This window comes from Mixophyes fleayi, chromosome 4 (assembly GCF_038048845.1).
Source record: "Mixophyes fleayi isolate aMixFle1 chromosome 4, aMixFle1.hap1, whole genome shotgun sequence".
Lineage (NCBI taxonomy): Eukaryota > Metazoa > Chordata > Amphibia > Anura > Limnodynastidae > Mixophyes > Mixophyes fleayi.
In genome coordinates this window covers 132,247,277-132,275,181 of record NC_134405.1, presented here as the reverse complement: position 1 = coordinate 132,275,181, position 27,905 = coordinate 132,247,277, and the positions used below count along the sequence as shown (strand labels likewise).

Below are 27,905 nucleotides of genomic sequence, written 5' to 3'. Positions count from 1 at the left end.
AGTGTTTATTTTTCATAGTCTGAAATGCTTTGGCAAACTCACGCTGCTCTCAGATTGGTCCTTTTTGTAAATTAAATAATTTTACTCCTAAGGACCATCATGGCGCCTGCCAGTATAAGATCGGGTTAGTCAGATGTTCAGAGTTATTTTTCACATATAGAACCCAGGTAGCTTCCAAAATATCTTTATTTTTTTAGAGGAAGTCAACGCAGTCGGAAATCTTCATTGCCTATAATTACCTATACTATTGGCAGTCTGTAATCTTACCCAAATTGTGATCTGTAAGGCCAATAGGTTCAGTTTCAGCTTTAATGGTTTTAGTGGCCAATGTGTTGGAAATGAGAAAATTAAAAAATAAGTCTGGAAAAGGTATTATGTATTGACGAGACATATGTATATTCCAGATCTACTGAATGTCGTAATCTCCAAATATACACAATTTATAGGTGTTTGGAGAGATATTGGATTCCCACTATATGTCAGCATATTGATCCAATAGAAGAACTACATTTGTCTAATTGCTGTATAATAAAATAGGAGTTACTAACAGAATATTTAGGACATTCTAATGAATACAAAGAGTGAAAATATGTGAATCTCTGACCACTCCATTTAAATATGCTGAGCATCAACAGCTTTAAGTAACTAATTACTCTAGGACAAAGCAATAGTATAGCTAGTGAGAACGGAAATAAACACTTGTTGTATGTCTGAAAACCAGAAGAGCTCACAACCCAAATAGGCCCATAATTATAACATTGTCAGTCACAAACAGTATTGGTCTAATTTTGGACCTAAAGGCAGTATACCAGCAAACTTATTTGGTAAATCGAGATCAAATACTAAAGTAAAAGTTGTGTCAAGTTAGGAAAATTCACTAAATAATGGTCCAATTCTATATCTGAGGTACATATCAAGGTAGACATAATGTAAGCCTTCAGACATTGACTGTAAATGCTCAAAGTTCAGTCATAGCGGGAAATCAAGTGTCCATTATACATCCTGAACAAATATTATATACAAGTTAACCCGTGCATGATACTCATGCATTCTAGTCAAATCAAGCTACTTAAGGTCTTAAAAAGGTTCTTGTCATGCATTTGGACCTAGCCCAAGCCTCCTCAGGGGAAGAGCGTTAGTTCCCGATGCAAGCGGCCTTTTTAATGTGTGTTCATGAGGTAAAATTACCTCACGAAAATTAGTTTGACCCCTCAACTCGTAAATTTAGCCTTTACTACCCCTCCCACGGGGGGAAGGGGGGATGATGGAAGTTAACTGACTTGACTATTCTAATTTTTTTGTCAAATAATGTCAGTATACCAAATTTCAGGTCAATTGGATGAGCCCTTTCTGAGAAAATAGTTTTTTCCACACACACACACACACGCACTAACGCACGCCTCTACACATGTGTGTTCATGAGGTAAAATTACCTCAAGAAAATGAGTTTGAGCCCTACCAAATTTCAGCCCTTTTTGAATTTTTTATCCCACACACACTAAGAATTTAGTAGGTCAGTGTATAACTCTGCCCAGCAGGTGGCGCTGCAACTTGTTTTTTTTTTCCACACACAGACGCCACTAAGCATTTATATATTAGATCCTGCAGATCTCTAGACTTGGCTCCTTTCTTTGACTCTTTTTCAATTATGGAAGCCTTGGCATCTTTTACAGAATTAAAATCTTTGAAGTCCTTACCATCAAAGATGCTTAGACACGTTGGGTAATGGAGAGCAAATTTACGGCCAGCTTTGAACATACAGGTGACATTTTTTTGTGCGCACTGGATACCTCCGGGGAATAATCTTGAAATAGAACAAGATAACTGTCCATCCATTTTATTATACCGAGATATTTTGGGCAAACTTTATGGATATAATTTAAACATGTGAAAATAACTGTTCTTTACCTCGTATCTGTATCCTCTTTCATGGGACCCAGGCGGTGTGCTCTTACAATTTCTAGTCCTTTCAAATTTTCCAAAATATTTGAAATGTCAGGGAGGTCTGTCATGAGGAAGTTAAAGAGCTCTGGTCCTTTAATATTTACAAGGATACCAATCAGGTGGAGATTGTTACAATGTGATCTGTTTTCCAAATCAATTGGAGTCGTCATTAAGGGACCATATGTGATTTATATGTCACATTATCATCAGCTGGATCAAATGAATCTTATTTTAATCCTAGGAAACTATGCAGCAGTACATGTTCTCCCTGTAATAATACTGCTTCAGAAGAATTAGTGCTGTGCATTCAACAGAGGACCGCAAAGGATAGAAGGATAGGGATTTGGATATAACAGCTCCAGGAGAGACCATCCGAGTTGTCCATGCTGACGTGCATTTCTGTGTTCTGCAGTATTGCTGCGTTGCAGTGAGCAGTTGGTGGCAGCGAGAGAAACCGCAAGTTTCTTCAGCAGATCAGTCTTCCGCTACATCTCAAGGGGGTCTGTGGTAGTCAGAATGCAGCAGGGAGAACGTTGTGAGTCGATGTCGGACAAGTCGATGTCAGATTCCTTTTCTCAGGGAGCTTGAGGAGGGTACGTCCAGTAGAGTTGGCTCTTAAGCCACGCCCCCTCCCTCTGTTGAGTGTATGACACTGCATTGAATTATTATATTGTGTAGAAATAGTGTAATATAACTTGCACATTTCGTATTAACACTGTCAAGCAACATCTCTACACTACACTTGTTGCTCCTGATGTAAGTCTTGTGCAAATGCTAGTCTTAGAACGTAAATATGCTTTTTCATGCATGAGCAAGGATTGAACTGCCATAGGTATAAGGTGAAACATGGTATGGGGGGCCCTTAAATTTTTTTTGCTATGTGGCCCACAAATGTCTAGTTACGCCCCTGTGCACATGTCTTTTCCCGCTAACGTTTGGGATGCAAGTTCATCCAACTCTACATGAGCCCCATAAATTACAGACAGGAGTATATTCACTAAACTGCGGGTTTGAAAAAGTGGAGAAGTTGCCTATAGCAACCAATCAGATTTTAGCTAACATTTTGTAGAATGTACTAAATAAATACAGTGGCTTAGTGGTTAGCACTTCTGCCTCACAGCACAATGGTCATGAGTTCGATTCCCGACCATGGCCTTATCTGTGTGGAGTTTGTATGTTCTCCCCGTGTTTGTGTGGGCTTCCTCCGGGTGCTCCGGTTTCCTCCCACACTCCAAAAACACATACTGGGAGGTTAATTGGCTGCTATTAAATTGCCCTTAGTCTCTCTCTCTCTGTCTGTCTGTACGTACGTACGTACGTACGTGTGTGTTAGGGATTTTGACTGTAAGTTCCAATGGGGCAGGGACTGATGTGAATGCGTTATCTGTAAAGCGCTGCGGAATTAGTGGCGCTATATAAATAAATAGATGGTGATGATGATGATGAATAAATGATAGTGAGAATCTGATTGGTTGGGCACTTTTTCAAACCCACAGATTAGTAAATATACCCTACAGAGTTCCTGACAAAGGAGAGAGTAAAGCACTGCCCAGATCAAAGCAGAAGTCATGATTTTAGTTTATAGGGAATGTTAGATTACAGGGATTACTCTGGCTCAATGGTGGGGGCTATGTTTTTATTTTTGTTATGTAAGATAAATAAAATGTAAAATATTTAACTTGAAATAAATCCTTGCCACCCTGTTTGCCCATTGTAATAAGCTCTAATACTTCTCATCAGTGTAGATAACATTTATTTAATGTATATACTATTTAAAGTGGAGAAAAAACGAATGCAGGAACAGGAAGATAAATCTTTGCCTCATTTTTTATTTTTATTGCAAGTTTAAGCATGGCAATCTATCACTCTTATAAGGCGGAATTCAACATTTTATATTTGTATTTGTTATAGATAAAGTCAAAAGTTCTTACTTTAATACAATAAATCATGTGTGTATTTTTAAGATGCTCTTTACCCCACAAGATCTGCAATAGGCATTGGTGCGCTGTGTGAATATTGCGGCGCTGAACAGGATGGGTTGCCCCAGTATGGCTCAGATTCTGAATCCCTTATATACTAATTGTTTTTTTAGAAAGCCAAAGTCAAACAGTACTAAATAAAATAGCAGAGAATGAACGCAGAGGAATGAGCTAAATGCACTGTCTATTTCTCCGAGATAACTTTCATCTGTAAAAACATCACTGGCCTGGTAGCCACTTGTTACTCTGTCCCCGTTGTTATCCATTATTGCTATGGATTACAGTTTAACCCAACCAGCTGTGGACGACTATAGTTTGCCCTGTTAGTTGTGGACTACAATTTTGCAATATCTGTAGCAGAGATTCCCTGTGCACTTGCTGTATTTTATTGTGTGAAATTATTTACCGGTAGGTGTGGTCTAGTCAATTAAAGTATAATATTTAGCCCTGGAATCATATATCTAGTTGTTAATAAAAGTTTGATTGCTGTGCATAAAACCACTGACTTTATTTGGGAGCAAAATGGCTAATGGCATATAACTTTGACATAAAACTGCTGATGGGCACATTAATGAGCATAACATGAAGGGCATCTTACTGGACAGTTCTTTCTCTGCACGATGAATGTAAATGAATGTAATTCTCATCATATCTTTGTATGCTATATGTATAAAGATATCTATACTAATGGTTATTTAATGTGGCAGCAAATAAGTGTATAAAAGCACGCAGACATGTTCAAGAGGTTCAGTTGTTGTTCAGATCCAACACCAGGGGGTAAATGGATCAAGCTGAGAGATTCCGGCGGGTTTGAAAAGCCAATCAGATTCTAGCTATCATTTATTTAGTACATTCTACAAAATGATAGCTAGAATCTGATTGGTTGCTATCGGCAACATCTCCACTTTTCAAACCCGCCGTAAAACTCGGTTTGAAAAGTGGAGATGTTGCCGATAGCAACCAATCAGCTTATCTTAGCTTGATACATTTACTCCCAGAATGGGGAAAAATTGTGATCTAAGTGACTTTGACTGTGGAGTGATTGCTGGTGCTAGGTGGGGCAGATTTGAGTATTTAGGATACTGCTGATCTCCTGGATTTTGTTGCCCAGGGGCGGATTGGCCACAGGCACTATCGGGAATTTTACCGGTATGCCGATGACCTGAGGCCGCCCGTGTGCCGCCTGAAGTTTTTGGGTTTTTTTTAAACAAGGAAGATGGCTGGCCCCTTTCCCCGGGACCAGCCACCTTCCTTCTAGTGGCCGTGGATCTGTCCCTTCCTCCCCCTCTGCGTGGCCTAAGTATCACATGGGACGTGCACGATGTGACAGGTGCCATCCCATGTGAGCAGAGCAGAAAGCGCGGCTGGAAGCGGATGACAGGTAAGTGTGAAGTGGGGGCGCTGATAACAGGTGTGTGTGTGAAGGGGGGGGCTGATGTCAGTACAGTGTGTGTGAAGGGGGGGGGGGCTGATGTCAGTACAGTGTGTGTGAAGAAGGGGGGGGCTGATGTCAGTACAGTGTGTGTGAAGAAGGGGGGGCTGATGTCAGTACAGTGTGTGTGAAGAAGGGGGGGGCTGATGTCAGTACAGTGTGTGTGAAGGGGGGGGTTGATGTCAGTACAGTGTGTGTGAAGGGGGGCCGATGTCAGTGTTTTGTGTGTGTGTGTGAAGGGGGAAATAATGGAAGTACTGTGTATGTGAAGGGGGGGGCTCATGTCAGTGTTGTGTGTGAGGGGGGGCTGATGTCAGTGTTGTGTGTGTGTGAGGGGGGGCTGATGTCAGTGTTGTGTGTGTGTGTGTAGGGGGGGCTGATGTCAGTGCTGTGTGTGATGACAAGGGGGCGTGTGGCAATGTAATGTGGGTGTGAGGTAGGTGGTGGCTAAAAGGTGCTATTTTGTTTGTGGGGTGATGGGGTAATGTAATTTAATAGTGGGGCCTATTAATTTAAAATGGGGTGGTTTGGGGGCTATTAATTGAATGTGGGGGTGAGTTTGGGGACAATGAGGTCTATTTATTAAATTTGAATATGAATTATTTAATGCCAGGATAGTTGTGAGAAATGGTTATATTTATTAAATGTAAATGCTATTAATTTATTGCTGGGGCTCTTGGAGGGAGGTTTATTTATTCAATGTGAATGCTAGTATTTTAATGTTGGGGTTGGAGGGAGGCCTTATCATTATATGGGAGTTATTTTGATTTAACACCAGTTTGTCCACCTGTCTCTTGAGGATTGACCACAAGCTCTCAATGGGATTAAGGTCTGGGGAGTTTCCTGGCCATGGACCCAAAATTTTGATGTTTTGATCCCTGAGCCACTTAGTTATCACTTTTGCCTTATGGTAAGGTGTCCATCATGCTGTAAAAGGCATTGTTCACAACCAAACTGTTCTTGGATGGTTGGGAGAAGTTGCTCTTGGAGGATGTTTTGGTACTGATAAAGAGTGCATAAATAACCTATTATTGGGACTAAGGGTGGTAACTAAATACTTGATAATCTGGATTTCAGCAGTTGGCCAGTAATTAACATATGAAAGCCTATAGCAAGCTTCCAGACTCCGCCCACAAGAGGTGTTTAGTAGACAAAGAAATTAGCCTGGACACTTTTACTGCATGCTGGATTTCGGACTGATAGGTAATGTAGCTCCTAGGTGAACAGGCCTACTTAGGCCCTGACTAGTATGGAGTGTGCATGACATGAAAGGTGAGTGTGAGCATGTTATAATGTGTTGTTGAATGGAGGACATAAGAATGAATGATTATTTGTTGTAAGTGATATGAAAGATTAAGTGAGAATGAAAGTTTGGATTGATATGGACAGAGTTATATGGACAGAGTTACATAAATGCATGCCTGGTTGGGATAAATGAAAGCATTTGTGTTTATACATAGTTAATGCTGTGTTGTGACTTGTGGAGTGCTGTACTATACATAGTCTGGATCCTGGTTGGGATAAATGAAAGCATTTGTGTTTGAATTTGGAATGATTTGTTAGGCTTTGGTAATGGAGACGTTTGCGATATGTGTAAAATATCATGTGTTAAAATTGGCCAATGGACATTGTGCGTTTACTGCTGAATATAGAGCTATTTGTGGTGGATTGGCTAAATACTGCTTGTAATGAGTAATGGGTTTGTACTGAGTTCACATTGTTTAGTAACTGTAATTGTTTAGTAGGCCTTGTGGGCCTACAAGCATGGCAAGTCAGCCATTTTGGATGGTGACTACATTGCATAGAAAGTGATGGATTAGGAAGTGATCAGATTGTTAGATAAGCATAGAAAGTGCAGGTTATGTTGGTTTATGCATAGAAAGTGTAGTAGTTTGAACTGGTTGAAACCATGTGCTTGAAAATGGCTGCTAGACTTTAAGTGAGGTATGTTTGTGGTCTGTATGGATTCTTCCCCTCCCCGTCACACACACACACACACACACACACACACACACACACCTTTAAACAATAGTTAGTCAAAATACACACAATTACATATATATCTATATTACAGGCAACAAGTATGATATATATTGCACTAAAGCTATATTGTGTGTACAATATTGTTACGCTGTTTATTGTTCTATAATATAATACAACACACTTTAAACAAATCCTATATCTTGTTGTGATTATTCTTGAAACTTGTCGATATAAAGAAATATAAAAATGATATTTCATGGGTTAATTCAGAAATACCTTTTGCGAGGAGTTGTTAACGGTATTAAATGGTCATACATATATTTGCCAGTATATTAAGGAGATTGTAACCCAAAAAGGAGAAAAGGAGAATACTTTTACAGGTACCATTCTTTATTCATGGTAGTGTTCTTAGGCAAAATTGTGAGTGAGCCCACTCCCTTGGCTGAGAAGCACCCCACACATGAATGGTCTCAGGATGCTTTACTGTTGGCATGACACAGGACTGATGGTAGTCCTCACCTTTTCTTCTCTGGACAAGCATTTTTCCAGGTGCCCCAACCAAACTGAAAGGGGATTCATCAGAGAAAATTACTTTACCCCAGTCCTCAGCAGTCCATTCCTTGTACATTTTGCAGAATATCATTCTATCCCTGATGTTTTTACTGGAGAGAAGTGGCTTCTTTGCTGGCCTTCTTGACATCAGGACGTCCTCCAAAAGTCTTCACCTCACTGTGTGTGCACTCACACCTGCCTGCTGCCAATACTGAGAAAGCTATGCACTGGTGGTGCCTCGATCCCGCATTCTGGGGTATATGCAAATTGCCATCATAAAACTGAGACAGCAGACTGTGAAAATAATATTTGTGTCATTCTCAAATTTTGGCCATGACTATATATTGTGATGACATTTTCTGTTACTGGTTTACTACTGCTAAATTTAGTTGCTCATATTGTCCTACTTACTATGTATTAGTCAAAGTGTACCCATCACTCATACACAGAGAAGGCAGCCATTATGTGGGTGAACCAATAATCATACCACCCAACTGTCCCGATTTTAGCGGGACAGTCCTGATTTAGGGTTCTGTCCCGCCCAGGGACATGTTTGTCCCATGGGTGGGAATGTTGGATGAAGGGTGCTATGGAAAGGGGAGTCTAGCACTTTACAGACCTCTGGTGGCATAGTCGACTTTGTACTAATCCCGCCTCCTTTTGTGCTTGCCCCGCCTACAGTTGATATGGTCCTGCCCACATGAGGCCACTTCCAGAAATTTTTTCAGGGCCACTTTAAGTTCCCAATCCGCCCCTGTTGTTGCCCAACAGTTTCTAGAGTTTACAGAGAATGGTGCTCAAAACAAAAAAACATCCAGTGATTGGTAGTTCTGTGAGCAAATATGCCTTGTTAATGAGAGAGGTAAAAGGATTTTGGCCAGACTGGTTTAAGCTGACAGGGTAGCAACAGTAAATCAAATAGCAATGTATTTCAACAGTAGTAAGCAAAAGAGCATCTCTGAATTCACACAGTTGAAGTAAGAACAGCAGAAAAAATCCACAAAATGGGCTCCACTCCTGTCAGCTAAGAACAGGAGACTGAGGCTACATTGGGCATTGGCTCACCAAGTTGAACATTGGAAAACTGTCTCCAGCTCTGATAGATCTTGATTTCTGCTGCAACATGCCGATGATATGGTCAAAATTTGGTATAAACAACATGAATCCATGGATCCATCTTCACTTGTGCCAATGGTGGAGGCTGGTGGTGGTGTAATTGGGGAATGTTTTCTTGGCACACATTAGCCGTTAATACCAATTGACCATTGGTTAAATGCCACAGCCTACCTGAGTATTGTTGCTGACCATGTGCATCCCTTATGGCCACAGTCTATTAATCATCTTATGACTACTTCCAGCAGAATAACGTGCCATGTAACAAAGCACAAATCATCTCAAGCTGGTTCCATGAAAATGTCAATGACTTCAGATAATCCAATGGCCTCCACAGTTACCAGAAATCAATCCAATAGATCACATTTGATATGTGGTGGAACAAGAGATTCGAACCATTAATGTGCAACCAACAAATCTGATGCTGTTATGTCAACCTGGACCATTATCTCTAAGGATTCTTTCCAGCATTGTTGATTCCACACCAAGAAGAATTCAGGCTGTTCTGGAGTGCAAAGTGGGATGTATATATTTAAAGGGGAAGGATCACTGGTGTACCAATGTAGCGGAGAAGTGGGAATCTGTAACACTTTCCTAAGGATAGAAAACTCTGAAACTGTTTATAGATGGAAATCACATAGATGTACAAAGACTTGTGGATATGTATGTTTTGGTTTGGTGGTGTACAAACATAATCCTTTAAATTGCATAATAATATAGTGCATAATCCAAGGCAATCAGAATAAAGCTGGTATGATCTAGATGTCTAACATTATCCATACAGTGCAGCAGCAAAGTACCTTATATTCTACACAATATAGCAGTAATGTAATGAAATGTCATGTAGACAAGTGTCATGACTGTGTTATTAATAAACATGAATGATGCATTTTCAATAGTAATTAAATACAAACACATATACAAATTAAATGAAATTAAAAACAAACAGCTGTTATTTTACCCTTTAAAAATTAAATGTGAATCTTCTTTCCTGTCATAATTAAAATTGGAATGTCAGTTAAGTAATGGGAATAAAAAGCTCTGACTTAATATAACCCTAATGCTAATGAGTAATGCACTATCAGCTGAAGTCGTTCCATCAATTAGCCAATCAGAAGTAGCTAGAAAGTGCTGCTGATTGTCACCATCATCATTGCATGTCGCTTCACCTACCCCCCCTTGCCTGCAAGACATTAGCCTTCTTCAAGGTGTATCTGCATATGCGCCCACGTCTAGATGTGCTACAATTACAGCAACACGCCCTTTGTGTACTGTCGCTGCCCAGTCCTGATCAATCTCCCAATGCATAAGGAGATGCAAGACAATGGTATGCAAAAATACATATTTGGACGCTGTATACAGACATTTGGGGGAAAATGTATCAAGGTGCGATTTTGCAAATCCAGCGATTTTCTCGGGAGAATTGAAACTAGCTGATGTATGAAGCTGAGATTTCACATAAAATCGCAGGAGATGTGTTTCTGTCAAAATCGCCATTTCCGAAATCGATAGAGATCAAACTCTCGACTGTTTGCCACTCTAGCTATACAAGTCTCAAATATATAAAAGCTGCGATTAAGAAAACTCTCCTGAGTTTGCATTAAAAATCTCTACATACAACACGCTGCATCCTAGCAGCGTGTTTAGTAAACACATCACTGTTACACTGTCAGATTATACAGCCGGAGGTCCGGCAGCTGTCAAATGTGTAAAAATAGTAAATGTGTAAAAATAGTTAAAAGTTTAAAAAAGAAAAAGTGTGTGGTCTCCCCCCCCGGCCACTATTAACCCTAGTGCTGCCAGCCTACTGCTGGTTACGTGCAGGGCCACCTTAACAACTTTATGGGCCCCCGGGCAATGCAGTGTACCGGGACCCTAAAATAAAAATAAAAAATATATATATATATATATATATATATATAAATAGTGTGTGTGTGTGTGTGTAAAAAAAATATATATGTATGTAAAAAAAAACGTGATTATATATATAATCACTTTTTTTTACATATATATATATATATATATATATATATATATATATATATATATATATATACAAGTTAACCCGTGCATGATACTCATGCATTCTAGTCAAATCAAGATACTTAAGGTCTTAAAAAGGTTCTTGTCATGCATTTGGGCCTAGCCCAGGCCTCCTCAGTGGAAGAGCGTTACTTCCCGACGCAAGCGCCCTTTTTAATGTGTGTTCATGAGGTAAAATTACCTCACGAAAATGAGTTTGACCCCTCAAATCGTAAATTTAGCCTTTACTACCCCTCCCACGGGGGGAAGGGGGGATGATGGAAGTTAACTGACTTGACTATTCTAATTTTTTTGTAAATAATGTCAGTATATCAAATTTCAGGTCAATTGGATGAGCCCTTTCTGAGAAAATAGTTTTTTCCACACACACACACACACACACACACACTAACGCACGCCTCTACACATGTGTGTTCATGAGGTAAAATTACCTCACGAACATGAGTTTGAGCCCTACCAAATTTCAGCACTTTTTGAATTTTTTTTCCCACACACACTAAGAATTTAGTAGGTCAGTGTATAACTCTGCGCTGGAACTTGGTTTTTTTTTCCACACACACACAGACAGACGCCACTAAGCATTTATATATTATATATATATATATATATATATATATATAGGGGCCCCCTTAACTTACCTTAAGTCCGATCCTCTTCTTTTTTCCGCGCCGCTGAGTCTCTTCTGCCCTCTTCCGTGCTGTGGTTGCAGTGAATGCTGGGCGTGACATCACGTGGGTTGTGGGTAGTAGGGTAATAACGACAAAGGTAGTGTTAAAAAAATAAATGGATGCCATTTTGTTTTGTGGAACTACAAGTTCCAGCCAGCCCGGGCTGCCATTAACAGTGTGGGCATGCTGATACTTGTATAACTACAAGCACCAGCATACCCATGACAGCCAGGACATGCTGGCACTTGGAGAACCACAAGTGCCAACATGCCCTGCACCCAGGGCTGGCTGGGACCCGTAGTTCCACAAAACAAAATGTTAAACAAACCACTACTCCCTGTTTAAAACCACCAAATTTGAATAAAAATAATAAAACCCGAATAAAAACAATACACACCCTCATTAACACAACATATATTTATTAAAAATAAGAAACCCCCAAAATACTTACCAATCAGATTTCTTCTTCTTTTGTCAGCAGCTTTTAATCCAAAAATGCTTGAAACCATGTCTCAAATAAATTTGTAATTCCAAAGTCTGGCTTATAAATGTCCTAAATAAATTTGTATCCCAAAGTCCGTCCTTTGAAAAATCTTCAGTTCTTCTGGCCAGGAGGGCCCCTTTGTTGATTACAGTCTTATCATCAGCCAGAAGGGCTCCATATTTGAATCCAATCCGGATCATGCTTGGTTAAAAAAAATAAAACATGGGATTTCCCAGAGTTAAAATCGCAGTTTAATACATCTGGCGACTTTGAGACTAAAATCGCGGGTTGTCACCCGCGATTTGCCGCGATTTTAAAACGCTGAAAAAAATCGGACCTTGATACATTTACCCCTAGGTGCGCATGCGCAGTACGTATATGCTTATGTTATTATTATTATTATTATCGTTTATTTGTAAGGCGCCACAAGGTTTCCGCAGCACCAACAGATACAAAAACAGATACATGTCCAACTCTAAATGAGCCCTGTACCTATGGCCCATAAAAGTGGGCCATACTGATAATACTGTTCTGTATGATGAAGAATGTATCTCCTTCATTACCATGTCTTTACCCCAGTGAATAGTAGACTGTTACTCAGAGCTGAGTTCAAGAGTCTTCTGCCACCTGGAGCTACCAGTGCTATATCTAGTGCCCAACTGGGGAGTTAAGAAAGGAAATATGTATTGCCATTAAGTGGAAAGGAATGTTTAAATGTGGGAGAAGATTTGATTGCTGTGCAGGTAACTAAACTGTGTTTGGTTCCTTAATGATGTTCAAAACTGACATTAGAAAGCTGTAACATGTGGAACAATAATCCTACAGGCTTTTTCCACTGTAAAAACTTTAAAATGCAAATAGAAAATGACAACACATAGGATGACAGTCAGATGATGAGGGCGAATTTTGAGTTTGCTTATATAGAAATGTTTAGCCAGTTCCTATTGTTTACAACCTTTGACACCATAAGTTAACACACATGTGGATCATCATGATGTCATTTCCTATCACCGATTGATGCCATAACAATCAAGTGTATCTCCTGTTTTGTACTTTGCTTTATTAAGAAAGAATGTAGCATTTGAAAGGCTTTTAAATATATTTCTAAGATGATCCATTATTCTCTTTGCAATTGGTTTCTGGTGGTAAGATGAGCCCTAGCTGTAGAACAACTCCCATTGATAGTAAGCTATGAACATTGGTGTGTGCCTATAATAATACATTAGAATAAAGGAAATATAAAAAAAAGAGTGGTTTGATGGTTACTGGTAAATCAAGGTAATTTAATTACCAAACGGAATTAGGTTTATGAAATGGATATAGGCAGATTTGTAGTGGTTATTGGGATATGAATAATTGAATCTCCATATATTGTAAACTCTTCAGTATAGTGACCTTTAAGTTATGTGTTTTTGCAATTTATTGTATTCAACTGTATTTCAAGGACCATTGAAGATATTTGTAATGATCAATTTATGTGTTCAGTTCTCCTTATACTCATGCCAAACGTGTCACTGAGATACAAATGATAGTATCAATAACATGCATATAGTTTAGTCTACATGTTGATGGTGAGTTCTTGGAGCAATGGTCATATATTGTGAGGGATGTTGATGGAGGTTGATGGAACATTAACTTACCTCTCTCAGCTCTTTGGCCACGTCTTTGAGATCCCGTAAGATGCCTTCTAGCTGGCCAATGACTGCCCGGACTCTCCCTCGGATTCTCTCCCTCTCCCCAGCTCTGCAGCTGCGTCCCCCTTGCTCCGTGGTCTTTCCCACCCCCCGAGAGCACATGGTTCAGAGAGAGGCCTCCAGCCTCCTCTACAGCTTCTCTCCTCTGGGGGGAGCTCTGCATCTTAACGTCTAAACCCCCTCTGGCCCTGCACCCCTTCCCTATACACAGTCTCTCACGACACCTCCCAGCCCCCTCTCAGGAGGGCTAATAAACTGTGCAAGGTCAGTCTGTCACTATTGCTAGGGCTGAGTGTAAATGTGGGAGACAGTGCCTTATCTAATAAGAAAAACAGAGACATAGAAATAAGTAATATTTGATAGGGGCGATTCAAGATGCACCAAAACTTTGGGAGACGGGGGAGCAAGTCATGAAGATCTAAGATGAAGTGTTGATTCCTGTGTATAAAAAGAAAAGGATAAGATGAACATTATGCATATTTGTAGGGGGGGGGGGTTATAATAAAACAGAAGGTGTTACAAGGAGAAATCTAAGATGCTGTTGAGCAAGGTAGAGGTGTGGAATCTTTTATCTAGAAAACCATTATTCAGAATGTTTATCAAGCCACAAAAGAAGTAATTCATTACTGCTGCTCAGTGATGTGCCTCTTCCTGCAGTCATTGTGAGGAGCACTGCTAAACAGTTTATTGAGGGAATGCCAGCGGCAGTGTGGGGAAAGACAGGAGTATATTTTAAATATAGTTTAGTATATTTTAGGCATGGTGCTCCAATTTACAGAAAGAAACCTCATCTAGCAAGTCACAAGTCATAGGCATGCTAGACAATAGATTCCACACATATCCTATACATATACATCTGAGATGTTGTAGAAGGGTACGTTGCAGTGAATACAGCAATAATAGTTATATGGTGGGATGAAGTTTCAGTATAAATTTCAAAATACAAAGTAATGGAAAGATATATTAGGAAACATTATTTGGAGTAATAGATGTATTACAACATAAATGCATAGTGACCACAGTGAATATGCGCACCACAAAACACATGAAACATGTCACTTCAAAGCCCAACCTACTAACATTTTAGGACCACTCCATATTATTTATGATAATGTTGCAGTTTTTCACTTAGAATACTTCTCAGGTTATCTAATTTATGTATTAAATAAATGATGAGCGTTAGGAGGCATCGGGATTGTTTTTACGATACATGTCACTTTGATTACATTGTTCATAGTGTGCCTAAAAATGCATTACATTAAAAGCATAGGATGAGACCCAATCTCCACCAGACCTGATATTCAGCACTTCAAATAAACTCCTTTTGTGAGGAGCAAAATGATAGATGCCCTCCCACAAAGCAGTAAACTACCCCCTAAATGTGCTCTGTCTAACAGATTTAAGTAATCTTGTCCTGCAAAATAAAATTGCTATTTTTGTATATTCGTGCAAAAGTACATTCATTGCTTGATATCAGGAAAGAGCCATTGCGTTGCAGGTTTCCACTTTTGCAACTTCGTAAATTAGCCTTACAGGCTGGCAAAGTACTTCTTTTGGTGGTATATTTATCAATGGGCAGTAGGGATTGTTATCACTTCGCCCAATATATGTAAACAGTTACAGCTAGTGATAGCATTGTTAACTCCAGCGATAGCAGAACAAAACCATTAAAACTGCTCTATTATTTAAGCAGCTCATCAGCAAACACTGACCAAGTGTAGTCACAATTTAACCTTTATCGTGCTGGGGCAATATCGCTGGAGCAGCTTAGTTTCGCTCAGTTTCCATAGTGATATTTTTTGTTAAATTGCGGCAGTAACTGATTTTTTTTATCGCTGCTGTCAAAAAAAATCTTTACGATGGGCCTCTCAATGATTAATAGGCCCCTCTGTCTTTACATGGTATGCCATAAAAAAAAAAAACCATTAAGGTCCACTACTCTCACATAGTAGTTCTGCCTGTGAGAACATTGGCCGATTGATAGGGAAGCTTTGGAACAATGTCTTATGCAAATCAAGAGAAACAAGGTGGCAACATTAAAATTAGAAATTTGTAAAATACTCAATGTATAGCAAAACTGATTTATTTATGCCCAACTATAGTGTACAGATGCAGCTTGACAGTGTTAAATATAAATATGAAAGTCGCATTATCCTATTCGTACACAATATAATGTAATGAAGTGCCATTTACACAAGAGAGCATAGCTTTGTAAATCCAATGGGAATAATCTCTCCTACAGTAGTGCAAATGAAAATGACAAATACAAAATGCAAAAAGATGGTTGCAACTTTGCATAATATAGCTACAACGCTAATGAACGAAGTACAATTAACCGGAGGGATCAATATGCAAACAGCCAACCAGATGCAGCTAGATAGTGCAGGGAAAAAACATGAGCCTCCTAACAGGTGTACATGCGTGTTTCTGCAGGTCTGCATGAGTCACATTTGCGCAAACATGTCTTTCCTGTACTTGGTTAATGGTTAATGGTTAATTTCCTGCAAGATATGATACACATTGGCCAATGTACCACTCTGCATCAGCCCCATTGTACATGTAAATTAGAAAGGGAATAATATATCCCCATGTAAAGTATAAGGATATTAGATCTAACATACTTACTTCCAATATCATTATTAGGAAATTATGATATGCTTTCTCCTAGCGTCGGATTGGGAATTTAAAGTGGACCTGGAAAATATTCTGAAAGTGGCCTCATGAGGTAGGTGTAGTCAAATTGGCAGCATGCAGGGTCAAATCAACATAAGGCAGGCCGTGTGGGTGCTGCCATGCAGCTGAACTTGGCAGTAACCAGCACGCAAGGGCTGTAGCCTACGCTTTAGACAGTGTTAGGCCATCCTACAACTATTTCCCTTTCAATCAGACTGGGAAGGCTGCATGCATCATTGTTAGGAGCATGTGGCCCTTACACACTACAGCAATCACCTATCCCCTCCCAAATTATAGCAACGCCTGTTAGGACTCTGTCATTATGTCTGAATTTGAACTGCAGGACCTCTGAGCTACCTGAGGTGCTGCTCTTATTGCAGTTTCTCCCTGCCTGCCATATCTGTGTGGAGTTTGTATGTTCTCTCCCGTGTTTGCGTGGGTTTCATCCAAGTGCTCCGGTTTCCTCCCACACTCCAAAAATATACTAATAGATTAATTAACTGCTTAAAATTGACCTTAGTCTCTCTCAGATTAGGATCATGATCACTTGTTTCTGTCCTTCTTAGGACTGTCTTTTCCAACAGGCCAGTGCCAGTTCGTTTGTCTTTACTGCTGCTGGTATCTTTGTGAAACTCTTGTTTTGATTCTGACTTCTCCCTGGCATTTGACTCCTGCTTTGTTCCATCGTTCTGCACTGTTTTTTGTGACAGAGACCCCCTCTTCATTTGGCCTTGTTTCTGCTTACTCACTGGTATATTGTGGACCTCCCATCTTTTGACCTCTGGCCCGCCTGAACCTGCTTTTGCCTGATTCTTCCGTGGATCTTCTAGTACTTCATGCCTACTTGCTGTGCCTTGAGCCTCCTGACTATCCTGATAATCCTGTTCAACCTGCTCCCCTGTGCTCCAGTTAACCTGTTGTACCTGGTATCCAGTACTCCTGTGCCTCTGCTAATTCTGGTAACCTGGTCTTCTGTTTCTATGGACTTGTGATAGTTGTGTATCCATTGACTGCACCTAGTTATACCTGTGCGATCCTTGCTCAATAATAAAAGCATTCTGCTTGCATTTACAACTGTTGTCTGTGGTTTTCACACTGGGAAATACCCTGCCAACTTTCCACATTAACCTGTTGTACAAGCCCACACTACAGCAATACCACCACTCCCCTCCCTGCACACTACCCATTACCACTCCTCTCCATGCACACTGCACCAATACCATTCCAGTGCCCACACACTGCACCAATACCATCCCTGTTCCCACATAATGTACCAATATCACCTCTGTGCCCAAATAATGCACCAATTCCACACCTCTGCCCATACACTACCCCAATATCACCCCTCTGCTTGTACATTGCCCCAATACCACCCATCTGCCGACAAACTGCAACAATACCACCCTTCTGCCTGCACACCACATCAAAACAGCCCCCTGCCCACACACCTTAACAATACCACCCATCTGCCAACACACTGCAACAATACCACCCCTCTACCCACACATTGCACTAATACCAGCCATCTGCCCACACACTGCACTAATACCACCCCTCTACCCCTCTGCCCACATATTATTATTATTATTATTATTATTATTATTATTATTATTATTATTATCATCATAGATTTGTACGATGCCACAGTGCTCTGCAGCGCGGTACAGTATAGAAAACAAGATATACATAAAACAGGGAAATACAAGGTAGAGAACATAAATGTAGAGAAGAAAACAAATGGTATGGAGGGCCCTGCTCATTAGAGAGCTTACATTCTAAGTGGAAGAGGGCACAGCTAAAGCAAGAGGAGCGAGTGTGGCACAGAGTGCGCACTGGGACAGTTGTGAGGGTGCATTAGTGTGAATATTATTATCAGGAATAAGGTAAGCTCTAAAAAAGAGATGGAATTTCAGAGAGTGTCTAAAGATTTGAAGGCTGTGGGAAAGTCTGATTGGGTGTGATAGATAATTCCATAAGTGGGGAGCAACAAGGGAGAAGTCTTAGGATCTTGTCTTGTCTCTAGTAACCACCTTTCACTCTATGAGGGAGTGAGAGGTGGTTACTAGAGACAAGACAAGGCACAGGTCAGAGGTAGATCTCAGAGGGAGAAATGGAGAGTATTTTGATATGAGATTTGAGCTGTGTGAAGGGGTAGTGTTGTTGAGGAATTTGCAAAGTGGTGAAGCAGATGTGGAGCAGTGAGAGAGGAAGATCAGTCTTGCAGCAAGCATTTAGGAAGATTTGATATGTGGATACATGGGTGTCGGCAATTCCAGATCGCAGGAGGTTGCAGTAATCAAGATGGGAGATGATGAAAAAATGGATGAGTATTTGTAGCATGTTGGGTATGAAAAGGGTGTATTCTGGCAAAGCTTTTAAGGTGGAGTCAACAGGACTGGGAGAGAGAATGAAGATACTTTGTCTTCAGTTACTGGAGAGAATGAATGAAGGGTGGATTGGGAAGTGTAAGTGAAGGTAGGTATAGTGGGTGGAATGTGTATAGTTTGGCATGAGGAAATATCTTGTCAAATGATGTTGATTTTGTTTTTGAAGTAGGTGCAAAATCATGGACAGTGAGGGATGAAGGGGAAGAAAGTGCAGGTGGGCAGAGAAGTGAGTTAAAGGTGGCACAAATGCGATGTGGGTTAGAAGACTTTGTGGATATTAAAGATTTGAAGAATGCTTGTTTAGCAATTGAAAGGGCAGTGCTGTAAGAGGAAAGAATGAATTTATAGTGAAGGAAATCAGGATAGGAACGAGATTTCCTCCAGTGGTGCTTTGCAGTGTCAGGTAGAAGGTTTGTTTGATGTGCCATGATTGGGGTTTGAAATGTCGGAGACTGTATGTGGTAGCTGGAGCTGAATTGTCTAGGGCTGAAGTGAGTGCTTTATTGTAGAAAGAGGCAGCCTGATTAGGGCAGGACAAAGCAGTCATAGGAGAAAATAGTTGTTTTAGTGAAAATTAGAAGTGTATTGGGTTAAGAGTACTTAGGTGTTGTTGTGTATGTGTGGACTTGGGTGCAGGGGGGGTCATGAGGTAAGGTGAGGCTCAAGGAAAAGAGTTTGGGGTCAGAGAGTGGGGAAACCTAAGTTGGAGAAACTAGAGATGGAGCAGTAGCAGGAGAAGACAAGGTCAAGGGAGTGTCCATCACAGTGGGTGGGATATGAAGTCCACTGGCAGAGACCAAAGGAGAAAGTAATTGAAAGAAATTTAGTGGCAGTAGAGACAGTGGGATTATCAATGGGAATGTTGAAATCGCCCAGTAGGCGACAGTAGACACGTCAAATGATAGAAAACAACTGAGCCTGGGAGGAAGGGGGGAGGGAGATAAATGACAGTAACACAAACGTGGAGAGCATAAAATAAATGGCTAGTGAGGACTTCAAAGGAAAAGAATGAGAAGGAGGGTTCAGAAGGTATGACTTGGAAGGTTCAGCTTGAAGAAGGTAGAATTCCTACTCCACCACCTTTTATGTTTCCAGGTCTGGGGGTATAACTGAGGGAGAATCCCTCATGGGAAAAAGCTGCAGGGGATGTTGAGTCAGAGGAGGTGAGCCAATTTTCTGTAATGGCAAGGAGGTTGAGGGATTTAGAAATGAATAGATCATGAATTGATGCAAGTTTGTTATAAACAGATTTGGTGTTCCCTAGTGCACAGGATAAGGGAAGAGAGGGTAGAGGAGACATGTTGATAAGATTGGCAGGATTGCAAGTACAGGGTGGATGGAAAGGTTTGGGATGGAGATAGGCACTTAAGCAGAGAGTGGGGATTGTACAGGGCCAAGGGCAAGGGTTATGTGAGAATTCACCAGCAGTCATGAGAAGGAGCAGGGTGAGAAAGGGGACATGCAATGGGGATTTGTGGGTTTGAGGCTTATTTTTGTTTATTTAGGCTGGTGAGTGTGGTGGGTGCAGGAGACAAGTGTGTGCAGGCTATCGAGAAGGGAAGTAGGGGATATAATAATAGCTTAGGGAGTAATAGGATGATGAAGAAAGAAGAGAAGTTTGGAGAGAAGTGTGGTGAAAGTGAATAGGAGAGAGTGTAAATTGAGTAGATGCATGATGGAGAGATTCGAGAGATGTGAATGAATGTGTATTAGGTAAGCTAGGTACACAATACAAAATTTTCTCCCGATGTGTTATCTATAACGATTTTACCAACGACTGATAAAAAAAAGTCCTGATCAGCATGCTGATTCATGTGTACACACTATACATGTTCTACAAGATTTAACTTCAAATCCGTGCTCTTTATCTGTCATAACCATCGGCTGAATAGAGCATGACTCTGTAAACTCTATAGAGTTCCTTATCGTGAGTGCATATGCACTGCAGAATTGGAATGACATCAGTCCATTGGTGAACAAGATTTTAAGGTCAGTTTGAAAACTCGATCAATAATTTCATGTGGTTTGGAATGATAATCGTTCATCGTTCCAGAGTACACACTACTGTGATATTGGGCAGCATGGTGGCTTAGTGGTTAGCACTTCTACCTCACAGCACTGGGGTCATGAGTTCGATTCCTGACCATGACCTTATCTGTGTGGCATTTGTATGCTTTCCCTGTGATTGCGTGGGTTTCCTCCAAGTGCTCCGGTTTCCTCCCACATTCCAAAAACATACTAGTAGGTTAATTGGCTGCTATTAAATTGCTCCTAGTCTTTGTTTCTCTCTGTTTGTGTATATGTTAGGGAATTTAGACTGTAAGCGCCAATAGAGCAGGGACAGATGTGATTGCGTTCTCTGTACAGCGCTGTAGAATTAGTGGTGCTTCAAGCAGTCATTTACCGTCTGATTGGCCCAAAAATCTGCTGAAAAGTTTGTACCTAGCCTTAGGGTAAGTAAGGAAAGAGTTGGAAGGAACAATTGATACACATTGTGCAGAGCAATAGAGATGGTGAAGGTCACTTTACTGCCCCCTGGCTGGGGTTAATAGAATAGGCAGTGTCTGCAGCTTTGACACAAGGATGTTGACAGATGGGTGTAGAGGGTCCAGCAGGCAATCAGGGTTGTCAATAGCAATTGCAATTGAGCAAGTGGCAATGTCTGTAGCCCGCAGGCTAAATATTTAAACACTTTGCCTATGGGGTCCAGACCTTGCTGCTTTAAATTAACATTAATGTATGGCGCACTGACGTGAAAGTGAAGCCCCAGACAGCTGCCTCATCGGAATGACATGCGCTGCCGTTGGAAAGCTGGATCTTCGGTTTCTATTTGATTCGTTTTTTGCTGCAATCGGAATTTTGGTGTAGGTGTGAAGCCTGTCTGGGTTCTCGTCACCGTTAAGATGATTACCACCGGCCAGGAAAGTAAGCAGCATAAGCATGTCTAAGTTCCATGTCTAATTTGCAGTGGACATGTAGAAATGAAGGAAGGAAGAGATGATAAGAGGGGTGTAAAATAAAAATAATCAAAACAGACAGAAAGGCTATAAAGGACTTTTTAAACCTTATGAACAGGGCGATTCTCAGTCATGTCAAAAAGTGTTGAAAACCAGGTACTATTTTTTTGTTACAAAAATGACAACATTCAAATTCATGTTTAAAGAAAGTTTTGTGGAATCTCGTTGCTGAGTTAAAACCATGTCAATGAGACACGTAGAAAATTAGTGCTAAATAATTACTAGTATTCTGCCATTTAGTCCAATGAGGGCACTCTTCTATTCTGGTATATGGATGATATTTCAGCATGGCTACTTGAACTGATGCCCCTAAATGCAAATATGCTGAGTTATTTGTCCATGTAACATGACTTATGCAAAGTATTTTATATAATATTTACTGAAAAATTGTGTGAAATTATAAATATTGAGTAGAGTGATACCAAGGTGTGCTTTAAATTAATGAAATTAATGTATACAGATGAATACAATCATTTGAGAAAGTGCTAAATTAAAGGACCCTTGGTTTTACTGATTTCTTCTTCTTTTGGAGTCAGATCCCTGCCTCCATGGGTACTGCATACTTTAAAAATTGAGACTCATAATTTTACTGTGACACCGAGTTCACGTTTTGTAACAGAGGCCAGGATCTTAACTACACGAGATGCCTTGAAGTTGGCAGATGAGTTTACCCCAATATAGCTATATTGTGCAAAAAATATTTATATTGTTTGTTTTAGAGCGCCAGACTTTCATTTTGTTTAAAGTTTAAAAGGACCATAGAGATCTACTCTTTACCGCCATAAACTACACCAGGAACCTGTGATGACATCCATGATCTTGGTTTGCATTGAAAAGTTAATTTCTGTAAGTGGGAAGTTGTTTGCCATGAAATCAGGGCCTTTGTTCTCAGTATCAAGTACACTATGCCAGGTCATTTTTAAAACTGACTATTTTAATTTTCATTATTTTAATTGACATATGGCAACTTATTTTATATGAAATGTATGTGCACCTAATATGCTCGAGTATGGCAAGGATTCCTCCAAAGAGCAGAAATTGTGGAAAATAATGGTGTAATTTGCAGAGGAGCAGAAGTGTGTACATGCAGAGGAGACGCGTTGCAAAGCACAGAGTAGACACAGTGGTACACCTATTTATGCAACAATGAGATTTCATTTTTGGAGCAAGTTTATGAATGAGATAAAGGGTGGAGACTGTAGAGTGCTCCCAAACTTAGTTAGTTGCCTAGGGTACCAATGGTTAAGGGGTACATAAAACACTGAATGAGTGACATAATGATCCTGAGATTTTAATGCACCCAAATGCTCACAAGAGGGAGATGCAGCTGGGAGCTTCTTATATTTGAAGCTGCTGGCTGCTGATCCTCCATGTCTGTACTGGTCTGGGAGTTTAGCGCTTGGTGTCACAGCCATGCTCCACACTTCCAATCTGAGGAGCAGTGGATGCTGCCTCCATCTCCCAATGCCTGGGGTGGATGCCATCTCTGAGGAGGTTAGGTAGTTCCAAGGGTTTGCATCCACCTTGGGTGGAGAGGGTGAATTTTTATTGGATGTACGACCATTTTCCCTCCAATTATGTACTAGCTCAGAGCTGGCAGTCTTCAGCAGATAAACACATTTCAAGGCACACTTCAAACACTGTTATAGTAAACTTCCCACCGCAAAAACTGATACATGTAATACAGACAGTCCCAATGTCTCCACAATTTGATTAGTGTATTCCTTAAATGAGGCTAAGCCAAGCAGTACTGAAGGAAAATTGAAAAGTGTAATTTAATGAAAGAGTTGGTCTTAAAGTGGTAGGAATTTGTCCTTTGATGTGAAGCTTACACATATCACACTGTGAGCACAAATTAAGAGTAGATATGTACTGGGCATACCATCCAGGTGCTGAAAGGTGTTTTGTGGTTCACATCCAGTGGTTTTTTTAAAAAAATGAGGCCCACTTGCAACTTTTAATCAGTGGTAAAACACTTTAAAAAAAAAAATAGGACACTTTGTTGTTGCTTCTCACTTATGTAAATGTGAACGATTAAAATGGGACTTCTTAAATGGAAAATTAATGAAATGATTTCCTAACATTTGTAATAGCTGGGAGCACAATAATTTTCATTTCCATCAATATCTAGGAATCACATCGCTGGAAGATTTCATCATTGTGAAGTGTGATGAAGAACAAGGCACATTTTCTTTAGGTAAAACTTTTTTCATGGAACAAGTGCAATGTACAAGTTAATGTAAATTGTAAAGAAAAAAATGTTCTTAAAAGTTTCATAAATACAGAGTAACACTTTTTTACTTCTCTTTTAATATTTTTTTTTGCACTGTCACTCAGAGACCATGTCCCAGCAAAAATGTCCATGACACATAAGGTCCCATATACTCTGCACATTTCATTTATTGCTGGTTTATCTAGATTATTTTCAGTATCAATGTGTATTCTTTCGCCCCCAACATCTGCTGGAACTTCCTTCCAATCATTCACATAAGTAATATATATTCTAGAACAACTCCTAGCCTTTCTCTTCAGTAGTAACAGGAACTTTGTTTTTTTTAATACTTTGAGGGCCTGATTCATCAAGGCAAGTATCTGCAGAATTTGTGTCTATCGTACGCAAAACAGAGAGAAACAGTGGTGTGTGCAAGCAAAGTATGTGTGAAAGTGAGCGCAAGCGGCACTTGCGACAGGCTACGACTTTGGGTGAGAAAAGGGTCATGTGATGGGCGGAAATATGTAAAGTGAGTGTTTACCTGCAAATACATCAAGCAGCAATTAATAAAGTAAAGCTTGCATCAGCTTTGGGTCTAGTCTAAGTCCATGCCGATATTGACAGCGCTGGATAAACACAGCTGGACACTCTTGTCATATAATGCCAGAGCGGACCATACACCTGCATAGACTTCCCTCATTATAATAATTATAAAAAACTTGTTTGTTTATTTAGTACAAATGAATTGTTCCAAACGTTGGTGTGTGTGTATTTTTTTTAAATAGTAATAATAATAATACATGATAGTTTTATATCCCTGGTGCACTACAGGTCCCAGGATGACAAGGTTGGCATTAAGTAGCACTAGTACTACAAGCACAAGCATACTCCTGCAAAGCCTTTAGACCTATAGTACCCCAAGAAACATGTAAATACAACAAAGACACAAGTGTAAGCATCATTTTTAATGCCATAAATTACACACACATTATCGGTCACCTACATGAAGAGTCTGTCATCTGTAATACATTGTGTGATTGAAATAAAATCAAAACCCTGGTAGATGTTGCAAAATCAGCTCCCCTGCAATGTAAGCTTTGTAAATAGATTATTTATATTATTTAAAATGTACATTACTATACATTAGTCTTGGTTGTATTTACCTAACAACTCTACTGCAAAGTAACCTCTAAGCTACTTATTGAAAAATAAACTCAACTCAACGCAATTCAACTCTGCTAAATGCTTCAATTTCGTGATCGGACGCAGGAGTGTGCTGCGTCACTTTTACCTCACGTAAATGGCTTACGAACGAATTCATCTTCCTACGTATCTTGAGATCTGTTCCTTGATGAGCTTAATAGTCTGCCTGTCAGACATAGGGGCATAGAGTACGTAGCACAAGTTGCGCTCAGAATGTGTGCACTAATGAATCAGGCCCTCAGTGCTTTAGCTATATACTAGAAATAAGTGTTGTCTATGGGTAATCCAAAATCATCATTGTGTTCTTATGATAATAGTCATACATAAGAATTATGGTTCTGTAATAAAACAAGGGGTATCATGCTGCCCTTAGCTCATACCTAAAGTGGCCTTTCCAGGAATCTTTTGTTGTATAATTTTATTCTGGAAAATACACTGAAACTTTGGTGAAACACATAATGTACTTAGAGGGTCAACTTATACTGTAAATGTATATAGCAGGACTTAGTGTGCATATGTTAAGTGGAGTATGTGTGGCATAGTTATAATAACATATGATAAAAGGGAATGGCTGAAAAATAGACTCTTTTTATTATTATTCAAATGTATTACATTATTGTCTCACCCCCTTTATCTCCATGTTCTCCACTGTGTTTCTCTTTCTAGATGTCATGTTCCCAGCTCACCCATCCTGTTCATCCTGCTTCTCCCATCACCCACCCCCTATCACCTTCTCTCCTACACATTTGGTAAGGGGACTGAAAGGCAGATCATTACCGCATCTTACCTGGTAATAGTGCTAGGTGGTCTGTCTATACTTGTGAATTGCAAGGAAGAGCAGAGCGACTTTCCCTTCTTTATTGTCCTGCTCCGATGAATGTAAAATGACATCCAGGTATCCCCAGTTACACACAATCCAAAATAGTCACAGGTCTCTTCCCAAATAATTCTCACAAGCCATCAGAAGAATAAATGTGTTCTTTGTGTTTCCAATTCCAGATACGAGACCGGAGAGAAGAGAGGGTGTAAAAGGAAATACACAAGTGAAGAGCCGGTCCTCCAACCTATTCAGATGGATAAATAATTAGTATTGTCCGTTCATCCCTGCTATTCCTCTAATCTCTCTTTCCTCAATGCCCTTCTCCATTCCCCTCCACCATTTCTTCATTTCCTAATGTCTTTGTTACATCTGCTATGTCCACATCATCTACACTGTAATGTCTGTAGTCCCTTCTACCCCCTATTTCATTTCCCATCTTTTGCCAGGTTTCTTTGATTTTGCCTTTCTCTACATTTGTATTTTCACCTTTCTGGTTTGTCCCTCAGTTTTTATTCTCTTTATCACTGCAATAAAACATACCATAAAGCACAATAATATAATACATCCAATTTGTCACATTTATTTTTATATCTTCAATCGCATTCTTAATATCTCAGTCCTGTATATTTGCATGCAACCTCTATACTGTATGTTTTCTCATTACACATAACAATCTGCCCTCTTTATCTCCTTCATCTGCATCCCTTCTCCTTAGTCCTTACGCTTCCCGTTCTGTTCTCTCTTAAACCTTCCATCCTATTTTCCCTCCTCTATTGCCCTCACCTTGCAGTCCTTTAAGGGTCGATGGTCCCTCTATTATGCATCTGCCTTTTTCCCTCCTCTGGTAGACAAGAGCAGATACACAGCTCAGGCCTCATCTCTCCCTCTCTGGTGCTGATGCTGTAACACCGCTGATTCAGTGCTGAATGCTTCAGCTCTCTGCGACATTCCTCCTTCTCTATCCTTCTCTCCTTCACGATTTCCTCTGCTGGCCTGTGGGAGGGGGACCCTCTCACTCTCCTCTTTCCCTCATGGGGGATACACAGCTATCGCTTGCTGTGTCTCTGGATTCCCACTTGTCAAACACAGCGGCCAGAGCATGTGCCCCAGCTCAGCCTTAGAGAGAGAGGAGGGGGGAGGGAGGAAGTGATGGAGGAGGGAGAGATACTGAACATTGTTTAATAGAGACTTGCAGAGTATTGCTCCTATGCCCTTTATCTGGTCACATGCTTCATCATATCTCTCCTGTTACATATCTGCACCAGTTTATTATTTTCCTGCCAGAGATGAGTTTAGCCATGGCCCCCAAAATATAGTTCCCCAGGATAGGCCTGTAGGGCATTGGTGCATTAACCCCTCCCTTGCTAGAGAACTGCAGTGTTTTTCTTAATTCATTCTCACATCAACAGTCAGGCCATGTAGTCGTGTATTGTTACATTAACCTACTTGCCTAAATCTGCAGATTTTTGCTTTATTTTTTTTTTTTAAATGACTGATTTGAAAACAGTACAAAATTATGTAACTCTTTTTTTGTGTTTTAAAAGAATAGCTACATAATCAAATGTTTATTATATTTTTTAAAGGGGCACACGCGAGTTTAAGCTTTAGGGCTAAGCCACACAGATGATTCTTAGTCCTGTAATCAAGAAATTACTCACTTTACAGATATTTTGTAATTTATTGTTTCGTAGGTGTTGTGCT

At 40.1% G+C, this 27,905-nt stretch overlaps 1 protein-coding gene across 1 annotated transcript in view; it reads right to left on the bottom strand.

Annotated features, from left to right (window-relative positions):
- The window catches only part of INSYN1 (inhibitory synaptic factor 1), a 33,132-nt gene extending 5,776 nt beyond the window's left edge, over nt 1–27,356 (bottom strand). Inside the window, exons 1-3 of the mRNA XM_075208307.1 lie at nt 26,988–27,356; nt 26,172–26,448; nt 13,839–14,330 (exon numbers count right to left, since the gene is read on the bottom strand). Coding sequence (XP_075064408.1) covers nt 13,839–13,994 — 156 coding nt within the window. The 5' untranslated portion in view covers nt 13,995–14,330; nt 26,172–26,448; nt 26,988–27,356. The remainder of the gene's footprint in view (nt 1–13,838; nt 14,331–26,171; nt 26,449–26,987) is intronic.
- Nucleotides 27,357–27,905: the final 549 nt, after the last annotated feature.